Here is a 16,620-nt window from a genome sequence, read left to right as displayed (position 1 = left end):
TTTCCATGTCACTTTATCTGCATCTCAAAAGTTCCCATAAGCTTGGGACACCTGGCTGGCTCAGTCGGTAGAGCATAGGACTCTTGATCCTTGGGGTTGTGAGTTCAAGCCCCATGCTGAGCATGGAGGCTACTTAAAATAATAATTCTTTCTCTTTCAAATCTTTTTTTAAAAATAAAATATAAATCAATTAAAATTTAAAGTTCCCACAAGCTTTATTCCAAAAATGTACATTAAATAATGTTACAGAAGGAAAAGGAGGGGTGTTGGGTTTTGTTTGTGTCCCCTTCTCTTTACCCTAGCTCTTCTCGTGTCTTGCCTATCTTTTTTGGCATTTTCTTAGAATGGGGATCTTCTAGTTCCTTGGCTTTATAATAGTGAGGAGCCACCTCCAGAAGCCAACTGCTCTCAATTTCCAGTACCTACAAGAGGAGAGAAAAAGTCAGTAGAGTTCCCCTTTTTCCAACCTACACTCTAGTGTTTGTGTAATCAGAAAAGTTTCTTTCTTCCACCTTTGACTACAGGGCTAGGGGCAAGGTGCCAGGCTCTAATACTATATACCCCAAGGGCAGACATAACCTTTACATGTCATTCAGGATCCCCAGTAAACTATCCCTAAACTAGGTTTTTTACCTAGTCGTAAAGTACACTCAGGACAGAGACTACATCTGCTTTGTTCACCATTCTTACCCCAGCATCTGAAACACCAAGGTACTAGGCATTCAAATATGTACTGAATGAATATGCAGTTCTTAAATCTTAGTAGATGCTGACATAGCTGTTGAGAGAAGGCCTTTCTATTTTATCCTGCCTTAAAGCAAAGTGTTTTCCTATTTCTCTGCTGGTCTCAGCAACCTGAACTTGGGTTTTTAGCTTGTTAGGATCCTACCTCCCCCCACATCTGCACCATCCTGGGCAAGGGAAGGTCCCCTCACCTGTCTCATGAACTCCTTGGTGGTCAAGACAAGTTCATGGTAGAGCAGCCAACGTGGCTGTTCATCAAACAGGGAGGAGTTGGGGTGGATGAACACTGTCTGCTGCTGTTTGACTGTGCGATAGCCACTACGAGTCAACCGGGCCGTGTGGTAAAAGTAACCAGCTGTGATGGCCTGAGAGAAAGACAAGAAAGAAAGTCAACCAGAAAGCCACACATGCAGGGAACCTAAGCACTCACTACCTTTTTAGTTCAGGCTTCTGGAGAACTCAAAAGGTAAGGAATGCGTGAAGAACCCCCTGGGAATGACCCTTCAGGGGTCTGGTGAAGAAAGCACAGAAAAGCATGCCTTCTCCAGGGGAAGAGGGCACATCCTCAGGCTGAAGGGCAGTCCCTTCAGGCCCCCAGAGCAGCTCACTCTGTAGATGGAGAGAGTGTGGGGAACAGGGAGACTGAAAAAAAGCTGACCTTGCGTACACGGATATAGTCCCCCTGGCAAGAGCTGAGACCAACTTCCACACGTTCCAAGAGCCCCTCCAGCTGTTCCCTCACATCCCGGGCTCGGCGCATTGATCTGAACTGCACAAAGTTCTCATAGCACCACTGGGAAGAGTAACCACTCTCAGCCCACTGTGAAGATGGTTAAAAAAAAGTGGGACTTAAGTATATAGCAGAACCAGAGTCCCCCGTGTCTCCCTCAATCCCATCAGCCAAGCCCAGTGACCTGCGTATAAACGTTCAGCAGAACCAGGTGGTCTCCACCAGGGAGGAAAAAGTTGACACGGGCATTGTCGGCATGCACAACCTTGTCTTTGGGTCGGTAGAAGATGGAGTTGTTGACAGACAGCATGGCAGCCACCGTCAGGATCTCTTCTGAACAGCTGTACCTGGGGCCGGAAGGGCAAAGCATGAGGGTCCAAAGGAAGGCATACAGGAACAGATACATGCATGGTAAGGGGAGAAGTGATCACTGTGTGCGGATGTGTCCTCACATGGAGATTGCCATTAACGGCTACAATTCAGGGCGGACAGATTTGGGTGGTGGTGGGCTGGAGGTGAAACAATTGCGGGGAGGCTATCCATGGCGAGGGCAGGAAAGCGCTGAGGACTTCTGAGGGTAGGAAGGACTTCTGTAGGAGGAAGGGATGTATTATGTGCATCAGGAAAAGACAGCACTTCAAGTTCACTAATGACCTCTGACCTCTACTACGGCAGAGGAATGGCACTTAAAGGTGGCCCCTCCACAACTACATCTAAGTGTTACAGTCCAAAACCTCAGGAATGAGAAAGTCCCCAAACCAGTCCACACACAGCACTCCTCACAGGTGCTAAGTCTTCCAAATCCATTCATGCCCCCCAATTTTCTATTTGTCAATCTTACTCATTTGATTAGTATTTTACTGCCCCTTGTGAGCCTCAAAAGGGGCACTAAGAGTTTTCTAGTAACTTATTTGTTAAAGAATACAGCAAGGAGGGACGCCTGGGTGGCTCAGTGGGTTAAGCCGCTGCCTTCGGCTCAGGTCATGATCTCAGGGTCCTGGGATTGAGCCCCGCATCAGACTCTCTGCTCAGCAGGGAGCCTGCTTCCTCCTCTCTCTCTCTGCCTGCCTCTCTGCCTGCTTGTGATCTCTCTCTGTCAAATAAATAAATAAAATCTTTAAAAAAAAAAAAAAAAAGAATACAGCAAGGAGAAAAAGGAAAAAGACCAAGATAACAAAGAAGGCCCCAAGAGAGAAGGAAGCAAAGCCAGTTTGTGTGCTGGGGGCCTGGCCAGAGTGGCAGGGGTGGGAGTGGGGTGTGGCACTTACTTCTCAGAGGCCAGGATCATTTTAGATAGCATGGGGTCCACCGGTAGCTCTGCCATCTTCCGTCCAGACTAAGGAGAGGAAAAAGAGTTGAGGCCAGTCCTCCCTCAGGAGTCCCTCCACCACTCAAGAAGTCACCCCAACCCCCTCATCCTGCTCCTGCCCATGCTTCCCTCCCACCTTACCGTGGTGAGCTCCCCTAGGTGGTTGAGGGCTCCCAGAGCATACAGCTGCTCCAAAGCCAGCAGAAGGGTCTCATATGGTGGAGGATCCAGGAAATCAAAGTGCATTAGATCATGGATCCCTGAAGAAAGATGTGAGGGTGTAGAACAGCTTCTCTGCAGGGATCAGTGACTCCAGCCCCTCCTCCCTCCTCTCTCAGGAGGACTGGGGGACCCCAAATAACCTAAGCTCTTGAGCAGCAACACGACATTGCCCAGGCTGGTCCTCTGGATCTCCGGCACCGTGGTTTCCTCCAGCTCATGCTGATAGGCCCAGGCAGTATACAGGCGGAAGCACTTCCCAGCAGCCACCCGACCTGCCCGACCAGCCCGTTGATTGGCTGAGGCCTACAAAGAAAGGAGAGGCAGGCATGGCTGACAACTGGAGAGAGAACAGAGAAGAAGCAATACTTATGCAAGAAATCTGAGAGGATGTAGGCTGCTTTTTCCCTGTCCTCTAAGAAGCTCCCACAGGCTTTAGAATTGAACCCTTCCCATGGAGACATTGTTGAAGCCCAAGCAGGCTGACCTTGCTGCAGGGTGTGACAGTGAGGGATTCCATGCCTGTGCGAGGGTTGTAGCTCTTCTGCTTACAGAACCCTGGATCCAGTACGTAAATGATGCCTTCAATGGTGAGTGATGTCTCAGCGATGTTTGTTGCCACAACCACCTGAGTGACAGGATGTATAGTCACCTGGAGACCCCACCCACCAAATTACCTAGAAAAAGTATTCCTGGAAGATTCTAGTAGAGAAGCAGGTGCAGATAAGGGACAGGAGCTGAAGGAATTAGGGTCTAAAGTCAGGAGAGGGGGATAAGCCAGGCAGGAGCAAGCGAGAGTAGGGATGAACGGGGACATAATGTGGAAAGGACATGGGAGCAGGGTTAGAACTGTTTTCAGAGATGGGAGAGGGGTCCAGGTCCCTGGCTCCCATCTTTCCCACCAGCACTTTCACATTCATCCTCATCCAGGACTTCCTGCAAGAGGCTTCTCATGTGTCTCCCTGCCTCTACTCCTGGCCCTGCTTACCTAAACTGATCATTCTGGCATCTGGATGGCCCCTCAAAAACATCAGCCTGTCACATCACTAATCCCAGCTGTCAATGGCTTCCCGTTCTACTTGAGAACTATATTCAACCCCCTTGAAGCCCTGACTCCTCTAGCCCTGGCTACCTTTCTGACCTCCTCTCTGAGTACTATGGGCTCCTCGCCTCCACTCCTCCTCCACTCCTGCTGCTCCCTGGCTGGTCTGAGCACACTCCTCCCTCGGGTCCTTCCCACTAGTTGTTCCCTCCACCGGACACACTTTACCTCCAGGTATCAGCAAGGCTCCCTCCCTCACTGGGTTCTCTTTCACCTTACTGGAGAAGGAGAGATCTTCCCTACATCCTGAGGAAAACACCTTCTGCCATTCCTCACTCCCACTCCTCTGGAGTCAGTCTCCATTTCCCCATTTTGCATGGTATTTCTCCATAGCACTGGTCACGAATCAGCATTGTGTATTTACATGTCCAGTGTCTCCTAACTTACGTTAGACTATAAGCTCTGAGAGGCTAGGGACTTTGTTCTGTTCTTCATTGTATCTTCATTCCCTAGAACAGTACCTGGCACATGGGAGGAGCTCGTTAAATATTTGCTGAATGGAAGTTACATCTTTGCTCAAAACCCTTTGATTGCCATCCAATCGTCTAAAGTTCAAATGCTTCCAACTGCTCTCAATCTAATCTCAGTCCAGAGTTGTTTTCACCATGTGAACCTTCCCCTTAATCTTCTGGATTACACTCTGACCTCAAACATACCTTAGGCTTTGCTTTGGAATTCCCTACCTTTTTTCTTAAAGTTACAGATAAAATCCCACCTTTCAGCACACCAAGGACTTCCCCTCTCCTCTGCACCTCCACGGTACTGACTTAGCGGGTCACGTTATTTGGGTGTGTCTCAGTTCATGCTGAATTCATCCTCTCTCCAGCTCTGGAAGCGGGGGACTACTACTGAGCCTTGTGGCTGCAGCAGGCCCAGGACAGATCCTGCACAGGGCAGGCACATACTCTCTTTTTCACTATTAGTTGTGTGAACTATAGGGGTGAAAAATGTAGGTTTCTCCAACTGACCTTTCGTGCCCCAGGGGGTGTGGGCTGGAAGATACGAGCCTGTATGTCAGAAGGCAGGTTGGCATAAATGGGTAACACCAAGAGCTCCCGGATTTTGGAGCCCAGGCGGCGGCAGCGATCCTGGAGCATCTCACAGGCGGCCTCAATCTCCTCCTGGATTTGGGATGGAGACAGCAGTACAGGTCCCAAAGTGACACAAGGCCCACCTGGAAGTTCTGTCTTCCCCTGGGATACATCACCACCACCACTCCCAACCCCACCATCTCACACCTGTCCTGTCAGGAACACCAGGATATCCCCAGGGGGCTGGGTCACATGGATCTGCAGCACAGACACTACACAAGCTTCCAGGTAGTCAGCCTCTGGAGCCTAGGCAGAAGCAGGAGAGGGGTCACAGGAAGGCCATCTCTTTGGGAAACCTTTTCTCCCAACTCAATAACCAGTTTGTCCTAGTGCCCTTTTGGACTCTCCATTTTCCCCTTCCCTCCCTGGGACAACCTTCTCCAAAGGCCCATGGTTTGCTGCCTAGCACTTAAACCCACCCTCCCTGAGGGAAGCACCTTGGTATAGAAGATGTCAACTGGAAACCTGCGTCCAGGGATTCGGAAGACAGGGGCATCATCAAAGAAGGTGGAAAAACGAGCAGTGTCCAGAGTGGCTGAAGCCACCAAGACCTTCAGCTCAGGCCGGAAGCGAGCAACATCTTTGATTAACCCAAAGAGAATGTCTGTGTGTAGGGTCCGTTCATGAGCCTCATCTACCATCACCACACTAGGGAAAGAACAGGAGAGCAGTGAGCCTGGAAAGCTGGCCAGGAGAAGACAAGAGGGTCCCCTGGATGAGGGCACAGAGGAAGCAAAGAGCCCAAAGGTGAATGTGGGAATGTGGGAGGACGGATCCAAAGAGAAGCCAATCACCCCAGCTAAGGAAGACCAACAGAAAGTTAAAGAAGGCCAAGACCCCACAGTCTGCAGCTTATCCCAGCCTGGGAAGACAACAACAGCCAAGATTTGCAGGTTGGAAGCCAAGGCCAAGACAAGTCAGACATCCTTTCTGGGTTAGAGTCATGGGTCTGTTAGAGTCAGCAGAAGTAAGAGTATCTGTTTTAAAGCGGAAAAAAGTGAGAGCTCTTTTATTCAAAAGAGGCCCTGCTGGGAAGGTCCCCTGGGCCACCATAATTCAAACACCCTGTGAGCTGTTGGCATCCCTGTTGGCCCTGCTGCCTCCTTCTGGGGAGAGGGCCCGGGTCAGCCTTTCAATCCCAGCCTGAGAGAGCTCTCAGAATTTTTGGTCTTCTCCTTAATTATCCCGGTGCTGCATCTTCTTTATCCTCATTCAAATCTCTGGATTTCCAAGTGACAGGCAAGCCTGCATCAGCTCACTCCTGACTATGCTGGTGAAGTCACTATCTGCTCCACAAAGCAGGCTGGTTTGATGGGAAAACCCTATACCCAAACACTCTTGTACTGGCTAGCCTTCCTCGGGTTCTGAAATATTTGCAAGGGATGTGAAGGCTCAAATCGTATTTGTCCTATTGGCTCCATTTGTGATCTCCTAAGACCAGAACTTCACAGCCTCCTGAGAGTTGAGAAAGCACATACTGCTTGGCTGGCCTGACCCCACCACCAGCCACGCACCATCCCTTCTCCTCTTAAAACACATGTTCATCCAAGCCCTGCCTGGCCAACACCAGGACTGAGAACTCACTATTCACAGACCAAGCCACTCCAAGACCTGGGCCAGAGGCCCAAGAGTGAGAGCCCCAGCACCGACAGCCCCTCCAATCTCCACCACTCTTGACTTCTTAGTATTGCCCTGAAATCTGTCTCCCTGTAACCTCTCCCATGGTTGTTAGTTGCACTCTCTAGCATCATGTGAAACAAGTCGGAATTCTTTGTCCATGTAACAGCCCTCCCCTTAGAGAGAACCAGAATGTCTCCCTGAGTTTCTCCACTCTACGCTGAACATTCTAAGAATCTTCAAAGAGTCTTCATGTGGCTTTTTAAGTCTCCACAGCACCACTCTACCATCCTGGTGTTTTCTAAATTGTGGAAGCAATGGGCAGAGGACTTCTCCGCCTCTCTTCTACCCCATCTCCATGATACCTGCAGGCCAGTCCTACGACTATCCACACCATAAAAGATTCAAGAACTGGTGGGCCAGTGAGAAGACAAAGGCCAAACTAGCTGGATGAGAAGAAAGAAGAGAAAGGCCAGAGAATAAAGGAGCAGCACCTGTAGGAAGGTGCTGAAGGGGAGGAAGGCAACAGACTGGGTGGAAGAGACGGCAGTGGCTCTCTTGTGGGAGACAGGGACCCTTTTTACCTGTAACTTGCAAGGTCAGGTTCAGAGAGGAACTCCCTGAGGAGCATCCCATCTGTCATGTAGCGGAGGACAGTTCGCTCTGATGTGCAGTCCTCAAAGCGGATGCTGTAGCCAACCTGTCAAAAGGGCCATTAAGATTGGACACTCCCTGAAGGGAGTGCAGGGCTAGGGGAGAAGGGATCAGTGCCTGGACCTGTGGTGTGAAGCCCTGCACAGTGTGGGCTACGTCCCAGACCCTAGAGTCTCCCCTCCCCTCTCCGTCCCCGCAGATCTCACCTCATTCCCAAGCTTCACACCCATCTCCCGGGCCACACGGGCAGCCACACTCATGGCTGCCACTCTCCGGGGCTGGGTGCAGGCAATCTTCATTCCCTTCCTTGTATAACCCTGAATGACAAAAGAAGAGGTTTTTCCTTGGCTAAATATGCTTCCGGGGTTGGGGGAATGGGAAGGTGCACCTGGGTGACTCAGTCAGTTAAGCGTCTGCCTTTGGCTCGGGTCATGAACCCGGAGTCCTGGGATGAGCCCCACATGGGGCTCCCCTTGCTTCTCCCTCTCCCTCTGCTCCCCCCACCCCTGCTCATGCTCTCTCAAATAAATAAAACCCTTAATAAATAAATATGCTCCTGGGGCCCAGAATAATTTAGAGAAAGAAAGTATAAATGTACAACAGGGCAGGGGGAAAGGAGGGAACAGACAGAAAGTGAAAAACAGACTACCAGGGCAAACATATAGGAGGGCAGACCTTAGGGCCCTCAAGGGTGTCCTCACCCAGCCCCGAGAGTTCCAGCCTTTTGAGTGATCACAATCAGGCTCAGCTACACCAGAACTAGAAAAAGACCAGCTGGGGCAGACCCAGAAACAAAGGGGAACAAAAGAAGGTGAAAAAGCAGGAAACCAAGTCCTCTGACTCCTTGTTCTTGGCCCTTGCGGATGTGATGGCTGAGCTGGTTGGTGTGGTGGTGTGGTGTGGTGTGGGAAGGTCCCCAGGCCACCATCTACCTGTCTACAGGTCTTTCCAACAGGAACGCTGGAATTAGGCACAGACACAGTGACAGAAGTGAGAAAAGAAACATGAAAAGGGTTTGTCCTTATTCTTAAGAAACTCACAATTTAGCGGAAAAGACTAAAGACGGAGAAGGTAGTTACGTACCCACTCAAAATAACATGTAAAAGGAGGACTGAGAGGACTGTGCTTGTCAAGGGTCAGGGCTCAGCAACTTGGAGGGCATGGATGACTGTACCTCCTCAAAGAGATACTGTGGAATCTGGGTGGTCTTCCCGGAGCCCGTCTCACCCTCGATGATGAGGACCTGATGATTAGCAATAGCAGCCAGGAGCTCCTCGCGGAAAGGGAACACTGGGAGGCTGCGGCGGACAGCCTGGATGGACTCCTTCTGCTGGGCCTGGGTTGGGGGTGGTGGGCCCGATGGCTCCTGAGGAGAAAGAGGGGTGTGAGCTTCAGGGCTGGCTTCCCAACCTCCTTAGAATGTCCCAGAGTTCTCCTGCTCACCTCATCGCCCTGGAGCTGAGAGGCCCGGACAAACTCGATGGTCTCCTCTTCCTCCAGCACCAGCTGATACTTGGGCTCCTGAGAGGCAGCATCTCGGGCTCCAAACTTCAGGGATGCTGCCCCCAGCCGGGCCTCCTCCCAGCGTCGCTGCTCCTCTCCAGGGGCGCCTGATTCCTCCTCCACTAGATCCACAGCTCGTGCTGGCTGTGGAAAGAAGGACGTGTGAAGACAGAAGATGCCCTCTTCCCAAGCCTCACCTTCCCAGTCACTACTCCCACATGCAGGGAAAGGGAAGACAAGGAAGGGGTCAGCCAAGGCACTGACCAATGCTCTGAAGACTTCCCTCCCCTTGGCTTGGGAAACAGGGCTGAAGTGGACTCTGCTTTGCCTCACCTGGCCTCGGGTCTCCTCTGGCATGTGGTAACGATTGGTGGCCTCCAGCTTCTCCTGCTCCCCAGCTGCCCGGTACTCTCGGGCCAGATCCCGAACTCGCCGCTTGTATTTGAGCTCCCGCTGTTCATGTCGGCTCAGCTCCACATCCCCAAAAAGGAACTCCTCATCAGCCAGCTCAGCCTCCAGGTCCTCAAGCTTCTCTCGCTCCCGCTTAGCCAAGTACTCTCGGCGGGATTTCTTCCGTAGCTCAGGGACCTGGGTTAGGACAGGGCAGCCAAATCTTCACCTCGAAACCCCTTTCCTTACCTATCCGTAAGAGTGACAAGTTCCCTGATAGGCCAGCAGTGTCCTTTGGCAATTTCCAACCTGACTAATGGTGTGCCCCAAGCTGGGCCTGTCTGAAAGCCACTATCTTCTAGCAGCACGATCCAGCTGGAAGGTCCTTCTGGACAGCCTCACCATCTTTGTCAACATAGATACACTAAAGCAATTATCTGAATATTTTAGATTTTATTTTTACTATTTTATTCAACTTAGTGGAAAGAAGGAAAACAAAAGGGCTTAATACCAGCATTTAGAAGCACAGGTCTCAAACTGAAAACAAGTGAGACTATTAGAAACCACTGGATGTGCCAACAGGAGGTCAACTTCAGTCTCAGTTAGATGTTCCATGGTCTGAAATCAAATGACTACAGTTTGGAAAAAGGGGGAAAACACACTATATACAAAAATCTGGAAGTATAGCATCAGAGAGTGTTTCTGTAAGGCAAGATATAATCAGAAATGCTTAGCCTCTGGGACTAACTTCTCCCTGCCTCATACAATGTATCATCTGGCTTCTACATGTTTCCTTTGACAGGAGCTTTTCAGGACACATTATGGATGACAGTAAAAGACTGGCCACAACCTTAAGGCCTTTCTCAGCTCTCACCATGAGCCCTCCCACTGTGGCAACACTGTCTTCCCTGTGATCAAAACAATCTCCTCGGGCGCCTGGGTGGCTCAGTGGGTTAAGCCGCTGCCTTCGGCTCAGGTCATGATCTCAGGGTCCTGGGATCGAGTCCCGCATCGGGCTCTCTGCTCAGCAGGGAGCCTGCTTCCTCCTCTCTCTCTCTCTCTGCCTGCCTCTCTGCCTACTTGTGATCTCTCTGTCAAATAAATAAATAAAATCTTTAAAAAAAAAAAAAAAACATTTAAAACAATCTCCTCTACTGTAGTGGCAAAATTTCATCAGGCCCTCTCCTTTGGTGCCTCAATTCTGTTTAATTGCTTGGCTTCTGTTTATTCTACGAAGACTTTTTTTTCTTTTTTCTTTTTTTTTTTTTTAAGATTTTATTTATTTGTTTGACAGAGAGAGATCACAAATAGGCAGAGAGGCAGGCAGAGACAGAGAGAGGGGGAAGCAGACTCCCCACCAAGCAGAGAGCCTGATCTGGAGCTCAATCCCAGGACCCTGGGATCATGACCTGAGCCGAAGACAGAGGCTTTAACCCAGTGAGCCACCCAGGCGCCCCTGAAGACTTTTTTTTAAAGGGTTTTATTTATTTGACAGAGAGAGACACAGCAAAAGAGAGAACACAAGCAGGGGGAGTGGGAGAGGGAGAAGCAGGCCTCCCGCTGAGTGGGGAGGCTGATGTGGGGCCCGATCCCAAGACCCCAGGACCCCAGGATCATGACCTGAGCCAAAGGCAGACACTTAACGACTGAGCCAGCCAGGCGCCCCTATTCTACGAAGACTTAAAAGGAGTTTAAGTTCATGATATGATCTAAGTACCATAATCAAATACTTTTTAAACTTGATGGAGGAAGCAGATGGATGTTCTTTTAAAATACAGGCAAAAAACCCCCACCAAAACCAAAAACGGGCAATTTGAGGGGCACCTGGCTGACTCAAAACAGCATACAACTCCTGATCTCGGGGTCTTGAGTTTGAGCACCACACTGGGTATAGAGATTACTAATAAATAAAACAACAACAACAACAACAATAAACCCAACTCAGGCAATTCGAGTACAAAAAGAAAAATGATATGCAACTATAAAATACTGAGAAATAAAAATGCATGAGTTCAATGTGACAAACACACACACAAAAAATGGGAAAAAAAGGTTTTGCTACCAGTGAGGTGACTGTTACATCAAACTCCTTTCTCTCAAAATTAGTAAATAACATTTGCCCCACCTTCATTTTTAAAATTATTATTTATTATTTTTAGAGAGAAAGACAGCATGAGTGGGCAGGGACAGAGGGAGAAAGAGAATACCAAGCAGACTCTGCGCTGAGCTTAGAGCCTAACACAGGATTCAATCTCCCAACCCTGAGATCATGACATGAGCTGAAATCAAGTCAGATGCTTAACTGACTAAGCCACCCAGGTGCCCCATTTGTGCTGCCTTTTAAGATGGAATTATAGCTTATTCCTAGTTTTTTTTTTTTTTTAAGGCTTGTTTATTGGGGTGCCTGGGGGCTCAGATGGTTAAGCATCTGCCTTCTGCTCAGGTCATCATCTCAGGTCCTGGGATCAAGGCCCACATCTGGCTCCCTGCTCTGTGGGAAGTCTGCTTCTCCCTCTCCCTGCCTCTCCCTCTGGTTGTGTTCTCTCACTCTCTCAATAGAATAAATAACATCTTGAAAAAAAAAGATTTATTTATTTGAGAGAGAGAGAGCAACACAAGCAGGGGGAGGGAAGAAGACAAGGGAGAAGAAGAGAAGCGGACTTCTCCCTGAGGGCAGAGCCCCATGTGGAGCTGAATCTCACCACCCTGAGACCATGACCTGAGCCAAAATCAGAGTCTGATGCTTAAATGCCTGTATCACCCAGGTGTCCTGCTCATTCCTAGTTAGGGAAAAGCTCTTCTTTACATAAAAAGATCAGCCAATAAATGTAGAAGGAATGTCATACTCCAAAAATCATCTTTTTGCAATCCCAAAAAGTGAAACAGCAGACTTTGGAAAGGACTAGTAGTGGTTATACTAAAACCATTAGATGAAAGGCTGTTGACAGGAACACTACCTGCACCAAAAGGTATACAGTCAGTGTGTTCCCCCGATGTGGTGTAATGTGAAGGGCACATTGCCACCCAAGAAGTGCTCCTGTCACAACTTTTTAATCTGAGCTGACGCAAGATTTAGACCCAACTTTAAAGGAAGCACAGGGCATAGAAGAACTCAACACAAGATAAGAGTCAGAAAAATCCAGAATGTGGGGCACGGTACAAGACGATAGAGAGAGAGAATAGGAAACAAATAAACGTAAGAAACTGAACCACCAGATACAATGCATGAAACTTGCCTTCCAGTTTGGAAAGAGCAGTTACTAAAGACGTTTTGGGGAGATTTTATTGTGGACAGGTTCCTCACTGGTACATGAGAATGACTGTCCATCTTTTGGGGCATGACAATGACACTGTGGTCTTGGAGGACAATGTCTTCATTCTTAGGAGATACATGCTGATGGGATAAAATGCCATGATGTCTAAACTCTTTCAAAAAGTTTAGAAAGAAAAAAAAAAGTTTAGAAAGAAAAAGCCCACACTTACAAATACTATACATAATATTAGCCATTTCTAAATCTGAATAGTTTATATGGGTGTTTATTATACTCCTCTCTTAACTTCCCTGTTTGTTTGGAAGTTTTCATGACTGAAAAGGAAAGAATAAATTCTGGCAAATAAAAACATTACACCCATACTGACAGATAGCTCAGAAGTCTCTGACCACAGCCATTTTGTGGGGTGGGTCATGAGATGGCTCAGTCAGGAGAGACCTGACTTCCACTAGGCCATTTTTAGGACACCAGGAGTCTCAAAATTCTTTTGAGAATCCGAAGTATAACCTTATGTGGGACGACCGGGCCTTTGGAAAAACTGTCTACCCTACCAGAATTCACACCATGACAAGTTCAGTTTAGGAATTACAAGGGCTATATCCCCATTCAGAGAGAAGAAACTCAGGAAACCAGGGGAAGATTATAAGACCATGTTTGGGATGGAGGGATTAGGTGGTAGGAAGGTTTTTGGAATTGGGTGTGCCCAAGCTGACTGGACAGCACACACCTCGGCAGTGGGACAGCTGCCCTGCCCCTGTCCTCCAGCCATCCTCTTAGATGTTCCAGCTGACTTCTGATTACATCTCCTTAAGTCTTAGGGAAAGCCCACATCTCCCTCATGAACATAGTATGATTCAGATCCTAAGGAGTAAGAAGGTTTGTGGGCAGCTACTTTTCCTCTACAACTTAAGTTTGTCCTTGGCAGGCTCGTGGCAACACAGATCTGACAAGCCATCAGCATCCCGACTATACTTCCTTTGTGTCCTTTTTCCCCCACCCCAGGCCTTCTGATAGTTGGTTTCCTGGGCACTAGGACTCACCATGGCTTTCCGGTCTTCCTCAGCCATCTTGAGGCGCTTCTGAGCCTCTTCATATGCCTAGGAGAAGAAAACAAGGGTTGGAGGGCTATGAGGTCAAAATCTCCCACAGCCATTCCTCCTCTAGAATCACAAGGCTCATTCGGATATACCACTGTATAAAGAAATGGCCCTTTTCAGTGAGGAATCTCTAGGGCTACAGGTTCGGCAAAAGGCTGCCATAGCCAGAGGACCCAGAAGGGTCCTCATACTATAGAGATGGACACCACCAGAGGCCATCCTGGTCTTCCCAGAGATCACTATCTCTCCAATCACACCAAACCTCAGATTTGACCAAGGGAGTCTTCCCAGGGTTTCATACAACATGCTGCTCCTATGCACCTTCTTGTCTGACCGCTCCAGGACATTGCGAGTTCGATCCTTGTCCCGCTGCCGAACCCGCTCGGCGAAGGCATCACGTTCCTCCAAGTCCTGAAGGCGCTCTCGCTCAGTCCGCTCCCACTCATCCTCCGACTCTGGCTTCTCAGTCTGCTGTTTACTCCCCCTGCAGTCCAGCCCAAAGGATTACATGAGGCCTCCTAGGAAGCTTATCAAGTCCCTTCATCCTCTGGTGCATCCCTTCTCACGCTGCTTCTGACTTACCCTGCCTTTCGCTTCCCTTTCTCAGAAATCTTTTCCTCCTCTTCTTCCTCCTCATGACATTTCTTCCTGAGGTGTTTCCGTTTTTTACGCTTCTTCTGGAGACTGCTCCCGGCTCTACCTACAGTCTCCTCACTGCTCTCCTCACTGTCTTCCAGCAATTTATAGGATCGGTTCTTCTCCAGCAGGGCTCGGGCCTCTCGCTCAGCCACCCGAGCTGGCTTCTCTACCACTGCCTTCTGTGGTACCTATCAGAAGGGAAGACAATGGGATATGAGCAACTCCTGATCTCTGCCAACCCACTCTGCCCCATTCCAAATTTAAGGAATGACCTGATCTTGGGGTGCTTGGGTGGCTCAGTAGGTTAAGCCTCTGCCTTCGGCTCGGGTCATGGTTCTAGGGTCCTGGGATCAAGCCCCACATCGGGCTTTCTGCTCAGCAGGGAGCCTGCTTCCCCTCCTTTCTCTCTGCCTGCCTCACTGCCTACTTGTGATCTCTTGCTGTCAGTTAATAAATTTAAAAAATAATCTTTAAAAAAAAAAAAAAAAAAAAGGAATGACCTGATCTTAAACCAGCCTTCACTGTCTCTTTTCCCTATGGCTTCACACCATGTTCATCAGCCTGAATTGGGCCTCTCAGCTTTGAACCTCCTTGCAATCATTTACTTACCAAACATTTACTGAATGACACCTTCAAAGCCAGTAATGCCTGATCAAGTCCTTCTCCTGCTGCATTGCTCTGACACTGACTCTCCTGCCCACTTTCACTCATGAGAACCCACCAAATAACTCAGGATAATCTCCCTATCTCAAGATCCTTAACTTAATCACATCTGCAATTTTTTTTTTTTTTTTGGTCACGTAAAAAAATCTGTCTGATGCATCAGGTACCTACCTCCTAGGGACCAAGGACACAGGAATAAACAAAAGACAACAATCCCTGCCTTCATGGAGTTTATTTTACATTCTCAAAACCAACTCTCAATTGTTCAGCCTCTGTGCTTCCCCATAACTAAGCTATCCCTATGCAAGAACTGATATGCTATAAGGATTGGTTTGCAGAAGCCTGGCACTATACCAGATTCCAGGATACATGCTAAACAGATTTACATAAAGTCTTATCCTCATACTACTTAGGTTCTAAACTCATCTCCCACCAGGCACCATTTGTGACATATGTGACAATTAAAGCAGGCTATATGCCATTCTGTGAACATGCTGGACACTTTCACTCTTCCATATGCTTAAATAAGCACTTGTTCTGTAAGGAGCTGTCAGGTGGGAGAAATACAAAGACAAGAAATACAGAGTCCTGTCCTCCAGTAGTTAATCTTTACAGCTTTATTCCCAACCCCTTCTCTACCAAACAGATTTGGGGGAATCTTTGGGCTTCCTTCCCCTGAGCACTACCCCTACCTTCTCTGCCCTTCCACAGCACTTCTCACACATCTTTTCTACTGCCTCATTATTCAAAGCGTAGCCTGTAGACCATCGGATTCACCTGGAAACTAGTTAGAAATGCAAAAACTAAGATCCCATCCCAAAACCACCTAATCGGAATCTACATTTTAATAAGGGTCCTGGATGAGTAGCATGCATATTAAAGTTCAAGAAACACTGCTCTATAACACTTAACCCTCCTTGAACTTCTCCCCAGAACTGGACGTCCAGCACCTAGCACAGTACCCAGGCGACAGTGGACAAAAGTTAGGTGCTTGGGTACTGAGATTACTTAATTCTCGGAAGGACAGTTAGCCCAACCTCACCTGCACAAATAACCTGGGGCCCCTGCCCTGCTCCACCTCCTCCCCCGCCGCTCCCACTCTTGGCACCGCCCCACGCCGCCCCTCTCAACACCTTGTTCCAGAGCCTCAGGGCGAAGTCCCGGGCCGGTCCGCTGAGGTCCAGGGTATCGGTGTCTCGCAGACGCTGCACAAACTCCTCGGCCGAGGCGCAGCGCTGCGCGGTACCAATTAGGAACTGCGCTACATGCCGCTCGCTCAGCCCCAGCACCGAGTGCAGCTCGTCCTGCACCCAGCGTTCCAGCCCACCCGGCGTCGCCATGGTGACCCACGCTGCCCCGTTCCTGGCCCTGAACTGTCTCCAGTAGTCACGCTGGCGGCTGGGGCCGTCGGAGGCCTGGAAGCCTGGAGCCCTGGGATGGAGTCTGAGTTCCGCGAAGGACCTGTCTTAGAACCTTGGGGCTCGGTTTCCGACAGCCCGAAAACGTCTTCCCGAACCGCGAAGACCGGAAATGGCCTGCCATTTCCGGCTTAAGCACTATGGTGGCCGAGCGAGTTCAAACTTTACGGAA

At 49.1% G+C, this 16,620-nt stretch overlaps 1 protein-coding gene across 1 annotated transcript; it reads right to left on the bottom strand.

Moving 5' to 3' along the window:
- Positions 1-207: 207 nt before the first annotated feature.
- On the bottom strand, positions 208-16,587 carry DHX16 (DEAH-box helicase 16). The gene is given in 21 exon segments (XM_032338043.1): positions 208-422; positions 936-1,109; positions 1,403-1,564; positions 1,659-1,821; positions 2,743-2,810; positions 2,925-3,043; positions 3,146-3,308; positions 3,490-3,630; positions 5,073-5,225; positions 5,343-5,441; positions 5,633-5,843; positions 7,397-7,512; positions 7,673-7,783; positions 8,641-8,832; positions 8,910-9,113; positions 9,303-9,557; positions 13,672-13,728; positions 14,050-14,212; positions 14,311-14,555; positions 16,164-16,448; positions 16,450-16,587. Coding segments are annotated over 21 exon segments (3,333 nt in total). The 5' UTR covers positions 16,573-16,587; the 3' UTR covers positions 208-293.
- Between the last annotated feature and the right edge of the window lie 33 nt (positions 16,588-16,620).

This window comes from Mustela erminea, chromosome 4 (assembly GCF_009829155.1).
Source record: "Mustela erminea isolate mMusErm1 chromosome 4, mMusErm1.Pri, whole genome shotgun sequence".
NCBI lineage: Eukaryota > Metazoa > Chordata > Mammalia > Carnivora > Mustelidae > Mustela > Mustela erminea.
Note: the sequence above shows the minus strand (reverse complement) of the source record. Positions and strands in the feature narration are given on the sequence as shown.